Source organism: Piliocolobus tephrosceles, unplaced genomic scaffold, assembly GCF_002776525.5.
Source record: "Piliocolobus tephrosceles isolate RC106 unplaced genomic scaffold, ASM277652v3 unscaffolded_40, whole genome shotgun sequence".
In the NCBI taxonomy this organism is placed as follows: Eukaryota; Metazoa; Chordata; class Mammalia; order Primates; family Cercopithecidae; genus Piliocolobus; species Piliocolobus tephrosceles.
This window is the reverse complement of record NW_022324309.1, coordinates 426,581-435,111: the sequence shown is the minus strand read 5'-3', so window position 1 is coordinate 435,111 and position 8,531 is coordinate 426,581. Positions and strand designations below refer to the sequence as shown.

The 8,531-nt window shown below is 38.7% G+C and overlaps 1 protein-coding gene across 7 annotated transcripts in view; it reads right to left on the bottom strand.

The window, feature by feature from the left end:
- Nucleotides 1-8,531, bottom strand: part of LOC113219499 (cadherin-like and PC-esterase domain-containing protein 1) — a 308,433-nt gene that overhangs the window by 246,882 nt on the left and 53,020 nt on the right. For all 7 annotated transcript variants that reach the window (XM_026454317.1, XM_026454321.1, XM_026454323.1 and 4 more), the window contains exon 4: nucleotides 4,466-4,572. In XM_026454317.1, coding sequence (XP_026310102.1) covers nucleotides 4,466-4,572 — 107 coding nt within the window. The remainder of the gene's footprint in view (nucleotides 1-4,465; nucleotides 4,573-8,531) is intronic.

The window sequence follows — 8,531 nt, the reverse complement described above, 5'->3', positions numbered from 1 at the left end:
ATGTTAAGCTGACACCCGAGACAGTCAAAGCCTCCCAGAATTCAATGTCCCACACTATTTTCTGGTTGTACCAAAAAAAATAAACAACCAGCGAATGATTTCACCTCTAAAAAAAGCATTTACACTTAAAAAATGGGATGAGGTGGGATTCCCTCCTTCTTAAAAATGTTTCTAGAGCTACTAAAACACTTGCATTTACAAAATAATTGATAAGAAATACTCCTCTGGATTGCACAAGAAGAGAGAAAGGGACCGCTGATAAGACATGGTATACGGTATTAATCAGACTTGGTTTCTTTCTCTCCTGCTTCGTCAGAGGCTGAACTCTCCTCAGTTTTCATTTCCCTGTTTTCTGCAGGTAAATCTTCTTGAGTTTCTTAGTTTGCCACTTTGGCCTGTTTTCCCTTTGCTCCCCTTTTCCCTTTTGTTTGCACTTTTTTGTCTGAAGATGTATTCTTCGCTGCTGCATTTTTCAGCTTTGCTTCCACTTTTGCAGGAGCAGGTTTAGCTGGCAACCGCGCCAATCTCCTCTTGGGCTCTTCCTTGGTGGTCCCTTCATGACCTTCCTCTTGGGCATCCTGATGACGAGGAGGGCGCATGCCAGGTGCCTGCAGCCTCCTCGCACCGAGAGCCTTTGCGAAGCTAGGCTGCCTGGCCGCTGCCGCTCCCGAGCTGCTGAGACCCACCAGAAAGCTTCTTAAGAAATCTGTGACCAGGCATGGTGGCTCATGCCGGTAATCCCAGTACTTTGGGAGGCAGAGGCGGGTGGATCACGAGATCAGGAGTTTGAGACCAGCCTGGCCAAGATGGTGAAACCTCATCTCTACTAAAAATACAAAACTTAGCTGGCTGTGGTGGTATGTGCCTGTAATCCCAGCTACTGGGGAGGCCGAGGAAGGAGAATTGCTTGAACCCAGAGCCGGAGGTTGCAGTGAGTGGAGATCAGCCACTGCACTCTAGCCTGTGTGACAGAGCAAGACTTTAATCTCAAACAAACAAATAAAACCTGTATTGCAGGCGAGCCAGGCATGGTGGCTCATGCCTGTAATCACAGCACTTTGGGAGGCCCAGGCGGGTGGATCACCTGAGGTCAGGAGTTCAAGACCAACCTGGTCAACATGATGAAACCCCGTCTTTACTAAAAATACAAAAAATTAGCTGGGTGTGGTGGCAGACGCCTGTAATCCAACTGCTCCAGAGGATGAGGCAAGAATATCGCTTGAACCTGGGAGGCAGAGGTTGCAGTGAGCCGAGATCCTGCCATTGTACTCCACCCTGTGCAACAAGAGTGAAACTCTGTTTCAAAAACAAAACAAAAAAAAAACCTGTATTGCCCCCAAAATATCAATACTAATGCCAATGTGACCTCATTTGTCCTCATTAGCTGGTGGAGCCTGACGTGTATTTGCGGATGACAAAGAAAAAAATGAACCATGTGATAAGTATAGAATTCGAGATAAGTATAGAATTGAGGGTTTGTATGAATATCTAGGAAGAGAAAGGCCAGGAAGCCCTGCCTGCAATCCAGGTAAGCAGAATAAAGGTTGTAAGTACAGAGAATAGATAACAGATCTGAGAAATATTTACAGGTTAAATTCCATAGTATTGGCAATTGTAGATGACAAGGAAGACGAAGGGTTGGAGGGCGAAGACCAGATTTCTATCTCAGGAGATGACAGAGTGGGTGATTCCACTTATAACCAACAAAACACAAGCTTTGGAGCTTCTGAGGTGATAGTGGTGCTGAGTGTAGCAGACTTAAGCACTGACTTTAAGGCAAGGGACCACATCAAGGTTTCTCAACCCTGCCACTATGAACATATTTGACCACACAATTATTTGTTGTGGGCATTATACAATATTTAGCAGCATCCTTGACTTTAACTTACAGATGCCAGTACCAACCACCCCCCCCTACATGTGACAAAACCAAAAATATCTCTAGACATCGCCAAATATTACTAGAGCAGACAGAATCTCTCCCTGGTTGAAAATCACTGAGGTAAAGAGGACTGAGAAAGAGCATTTCAGGCAGATAAAACAGTAAGAATAAAGGTATATGACAGAAAACAGCACCAGGGTTTAGGGAATAATAAGCAGTTTCATATCACTTGCAGCATGACACCCAGTTAGAAAGATATAAGAGAAGGGTACTGTGAGGCCAAAGTCATTCGCAAAAAACCTTGACTAGCTTATTGTGCTAAATAGTCACCACTTGGCCCTCCAGTTCTCTGCCGCCTGCTCTGTCCCCCAAGAGACTGACTTTTGTGGGTGGCATCACAGAGAATCTCTTGCCCTTTGACTAGCAGTTAGCTTGGACCAATGAGAGGCATTGGCAAGAGATTGGAGGGTGGGAGTAGAGAGAGGTGGGATGTTTATCCACAAGGCTTCCTCTCTGCAGGTCTGTGATATGGCAAAGGCTACACTCCCCTAAGTTTACGGCACCTTTCCAAGGACGCCTCCTTCTTGGTTCCAGTTCTCATGAGATTCTGGCTACACCATTCCTTCTACATATCCCTCCTACAACCCAGTGTGGTAAAACTTTTATAATGTTGCTGGTTCCTGAGCGCCTCACTAGGCCTTTTAGTTTATTTTCCCCTGCCAAAACCTCTGTAAATAGTTTCTTTATTAGTTTGTCTTCAGATACACCTTTATGAGTATGGCATTTAATTCTTCCCAGAAGCCTAATACAAAGCAAATACTAAGACTTTATTCTAGGATTGATGAGAAGCCATTCAAGATTTCCAGCATAGATGTAAAAAGGCAAGTTCACTATTTTATATTTTTCATCTCATAATTGTGAGTAGGATAGATTTCAGGGGTAAAATATTCGCTTCAGAAAAACCAGTGAGGAAGATTTAGCAATAACTCAGGTAAGAGATGATGATTATCTGACCAGAATAAAGGTAGTAAGTACAGAGAATAGATGACAGATGTGAGAAATGTTTAGAGGTAGGCTTGGCATGGTGGCTCAGGTCTATAATCCCAGGACTTTGGGAGGCCAAGGCAGGTAGATCACATGAGGCCAGGAGTTCGAGACCAGCCTGGTCAACACAGCAAAACCCCATCTCTACTAAAAATACAAAAATTAGCCAGGCATGGTGGTGCACATCTGTAATCTCAGCTACTTGGGTGGCTGATGCCCGAGAACTGCTTGAACCTGGGAGGTGGAAGGAGGTGGAAGTTGCAGTGAGGTGAGATCATGCCATTGCACTATAGCCTGGGTGACAGAGGGATACTTTTGTCTCAAAAAACAAAACAAAAACAGAAGAAAAAAAGACATGTTAAGAGGTTAAATTCAGAGGTATTGGCAATCGATAAAAGGTCAATGCCAAGAAAGAGGAAGGAAGGGCTCAACGGTGATGGCCCTTCTATCTTAGCAGATGACAAAGTGGGTAATTTCTATCTTGGGAGATGACAGACTGGGTGATTCTGCTTATAACAAACAAAACAGAAGCTCTGAAGCTTCTGAACACAAGAGCAGAAGAGAATTTACTGAGGAAAGGAATGAGTCAGTTTTCTCCAGGTTGAGTTTGATATGTCTGTGGGACATCCAAATGCAGATGTTCAGCAGCCTGTTGCATATTCAAGCCGGAAGCCTGGGAAAGTGCTCTGTACCTAAGGTAGATTTTGGAATCTCAACTACAAATGGTTGTTGAAATTTCAGGATTGGTGTTAGGGAACACATGCATTCCAAGAATGGGCAGAGAAAAGTTGATTGTAAGGACAACAGAGGAGGAATGGCCAGAGATGTACATAGAGTAACAAAAGCGTGTGCTCAGCCCAAATGCCAAAAAAGTGAAGAGTTAGAAAAAAACGAGTTATCTAGATGGTGAATTGTAGGAATGTCAAGTGATCTGGGTACAATACTCCATCTCCAGTCAGGGGCTGTATAAGAGCTATTGGATTTGGCACTTTTCTTACAGATTCGTTGCCGGTATCAACAATATGTAAATTTTCCAGCACAGTGACTAGCACATGGTAAACATTGGATAATTTTTAGTTAAGTTTTCTAAAACTATTTATAAAAGTTCACACAATATAAACAGTAAGTACTAAATGTCAATTTTAAAAGGTAATTAGAAATTTTTTAAATTTTATTGTAATTTAAGACACTAACTTAAGTTAGAAAAAATGAGAACAGGCATCTAAAAAATAAAGACTTTATCACTTCGGTGAATAAGTGGTCAGATTAAGCAACACTTCATAGGCTACAGACTTCTAGTTAAAGTTGGGTCTTGCTGAGTAAAACAATATCTGCAGCAGCTGAAGCTGAGGGAGATCTTATCAAACAGAAAGTGGTGACTATTTTATGGTAAAGTATATAAGGCATGGCCAGTAGGCAGATTCTCCATAGATATAATAACACTAATTCTTTAAGACTCTTAAACATTATAGATCAGGAAATGCCAGTGTTAATATCTGTAGGGATGATAAAATCTGTGCACGTTTTGAGAGTATTTACCTTTTGATGTAAACCTAACTGGCACATGATCTCCTTGGATATGCAGGGTTTTCCTTTTGCTTTCTTAGAAGACAGGCAAATGAGCAGATCCCAAGAGCCCAGATCACCTAAAAGCAAAAGAATATTCAAAACAAATAAGTTTTCATCAGATATTTTAAAGGCAATATTTAAATCTTCAGATAAAAAATGTAATTAGTTAAATTCTAAAACACAAGTAAATGATCTCAAATATACTTAAGACAAAAAGTCAATAAAATAACTAAAATTCAAATTTTAAATTTTGGAAGTTCTAATATTTTTATATTTAGTATTCTATTCTATAGATAATTTAATTGTCTAAAGACATAAAATTCATTTAAAAGATTGAAATTAGAATACCTTAAATCACTTCTTTTAAAAATTAATAAAGTCTTTTTTATGGATTTGGGAGGAAAAATAATAAAATCTTTTAAGATAGAAGAAAGTTGTGAAATCAAATAACGATAAGAAGTGAAAACATCAAATATTTTGTTCCAGGCTTGGATACTCCCACTATTTTTCACAGATCTAAACGTCAAACATCAAATTTACTTTTGTAATGTTTCATAAAAGAAAATGTTGTAATAGGCAGAAAATAAAATTCAATGAAAATAAAAACAGGTTTTGCATAAAAGAAATTTGTAATCTAGTTATACACAGCAGAGTTCAGTTCAAACTGTGGAGTATAACACAGATGAAAGCAAATGATATTTCACCTGTTTCACCAAGGACAAAACTCTTTGCCAATAAATCATACTAACTTGCCAAAATAATCTCAGAAGGGTACATTCTTGCCTAATCTCTAAACATTTTAAAGTTAACATTTATGTGTATGCATGGGTTTATTAAACTTTATTCACTTTGATTTTATATATAGTTATATATATTGCTATATATCTATATATCTATATCTACATATAGATACAGATATAAATCACATGTCCTACATATAATTGGTGCTTTAAAAATATTTCTTGAATAATGCATGAATAACTACTCCTTGAGAGCATGGTAAACACATTACCTCATAGAGAAAAAGCAACAATAAAAGCAACAGAAGAAATGTATTTCAATTTTTAATGTTATTCAGAGACAATGTAAAAATAGGTATCTCAAAAATAACCATAAGAAAACCCCACTGGGTAATGTCTAAATGAATTGGTATTACTTAGGAAATAGTCCTTATTTTGGATGAAAATCCAATTTAAAAAACAATTAAACAATTTCTATATACCAAAAAAGAAATTGATCTTTTGTTGATCAATCATGAGATAAATATTTGAGTGATTATTCATGCCAGACCTCACCAGTCATCTCCTGCATTAGGTCTAGGAGCTTCTAAAAAGCCTAGAAGCAACCAACTTCTTTAATACCTCTCCTTTCAAATTTTTTCAGAATTCCTCACTTGAGAAGCATAATATTTCCAAAAAAAAGCTCTATGAGAAAAGTATTAATAAGGAAGAGGGATCTATGACAATTAGAAATGAAATTTCACTCCCCACCAATCACAAGTCCTGTGCTTTTCAGCTTCACAAGTCCTGTGCTGTCTGGGCTACTGGTTCCCCTGTTTTTAATTGTCCTGTTGCTGGAAGGGAAACCTTTCTACCAAACAAAGGAGTCCAGGCAATTGAATCAAGCTCTTGTCCTAGAACTTCTCTGTTTGTTTGATGTATCCCAAGATGCTGGAAGACAGCACAATAAGGCAAAGGTGCAAGGAGAGGAGCAGCAGCTGATTTGGGGATGAGAGAAATCTCATCATGTAGCAACATGGCCTTAGGCTTGCAAGATCTACCCTGTTCCATACACTCTCACTTTCAAGAAAAGTTCCCATCGATTCCTATAGACAAAACCAAATACTATATGATGATTCCAATACTTTATTTTAAAAGTGCACCTGGCTTTTTCATCCCAAACTTTTTGATTTGGATTCAAATCGAAACACAAAGACTATATTATTCTATATCATTTCTAGCCCAGGAAATGCTAGAACCCTAGAAGAAACCTCCTGTCATATGATTCCCAACTAAATATTTTAAGAAGATAAAGATATGCAAAGAGGGATTTCAAATCATGACCTGTGGCGTTTTGGTCTCAGAGTAAGTTTTATATTCCTCCACGTCTAAAGCATACCCTTCTTCACTATTCAAGGCACATACATCATTTCTAGAGTTGATAGAAATATATATTTAAGCCATAAATGTTTAAAATGGAAAGACACATTTAAATAATTCAAAGCATTGAATTTATTAAGAATCTCCTATGAACAGAACATTGTACTCAAAGTATGAAAGTAAATAGAAAAAAAAAACACAGAGCAGAAAGTCACTGCCCTCAACAATCTCTTTGAGGGATCAAATTAAAAACAAAGTGTGAGAAAGTAAAATAACTTACAAAGCATTACACAGCTTTTTGGCATTCATGAGGGTGACCCCCTCATCCCTCAAAGATGTTTAATTAATATTTTAAATTAATAATTTAAAAATAGTGTATAGTCCACAAATCTCCTCTTAAAATGAAGTAAAGTGTAACTGAAATTTCAAGTAATATCTTCATACACCTTCTTCCCGAATGCTTGCTAGCATGGTTTAAAAATGCTGATTGTTTCCACTCAAAACCCCCACTGTTACCCACATTGAATCCCACCTCAATGTCCCCAAAGCTATTTCCTAGTTACACATTTAGTAGACCTTTTCACTTTGTCTTCATTTCTATTTCCAACATTAGAAGTCAACTCCCTCCCCTGCTTTCCAAAGCCCTTTTCCTTTTTCTAATGAAGTTTTACTTGTTTCATGAGAGGTACTATGTATTAAAATTTAGTTAAAGAAACCCTAACACCACATTGAAATGTAGAAACTGGGCAGAGATCAAAGCACTTTCACTAGCTAAGTAAATCACATTGAGAAGTTAGCCTTGGAGCATGTGGGATACAAATTTGTACCTCAGCACAATGACAAATTACTATATATTGTGGGACTTTGGAGCCACATTTCACAGCTGAAAGCATGAGCATTTAGGAGGCAAATGCCCTAAGTCTCCAGCAGAGATTGTAAACTAAAGGCACACAGGCAAGTCAAGCCCTCAGACAGGATACATCTGTCCTGCACAGCGTTTGTTTTGTTTTTGTTTTAAGTATTTGCCAAAATGCAAATGTCAGCTCAATTCACATATAAAAGTCCAATTTCAGCCTTTATTTGAAAACTTGGAAGCTCTGGTAACACTGGGTCCATATCCTACAAGGCAGTGACTGGCTGGAGCCACTCCCCACATGTTCTCCAGTTTGCCATGGTCTCTTACCCCCATACCTGGCCCTAACTCTGCTTGGGCTCTGTCTCTCATAGCAGCACACCATTCTAGACCTGGCATAAAATAATAGTGTTCCAGGTTTCCATGAGCTGGCCATTTGACAAATTGATGTTCCGTGTATTAGCTTTTAATGAATTAGAGTTGTTCATTAGATAAATTGGTTTTATTAAGATAACATCAGGCAAACTGCTATTTGGTTAACTGGTCCTAGAGGGATGTTTGAATCTACCCTTTTATGTCTAGATTTATCATGCTATTCCATAAGATTGGGGAAGGTCATTCAACTCCAAGGACATTTTGTTGGTTACATTAAAGGTGGCAAGGGCTGCAACTCTTAGGGTTCTTTTCTTTTAGAGCCTGGAAAAATCACGAGTGGTCTCTGATCATCTTTTTTTCTTACATCTCTTCTTCCTAGTTTGGGTGCGAAAGTGGCTCAGAATCTGCTCCTACCTGGGCCTTGCCTCATCTCTTTTTCATTCACTCTCTCATTAGACTTTTTTCCATGTTGAGCCTGTCTCAAGGCTGTTGTCATACTTGTAAATGGCCTAGGACAGGCTCTTTCTAAGCACTGGAGTAAATGCTCATTGTTTGTGTCTTTCTCGATGTGCTTTTTCTGCACCGAGAAGGTTGACATTAGAGTAAGAAGTGCTAAGACATCAGACTTGTGTTAGCTGAAAACAGGCAAAGCCCCTGGTCACTTTGGATGGTGACTTCTTAGGTTCTCCTGGCATGGGGAAAAGGACAT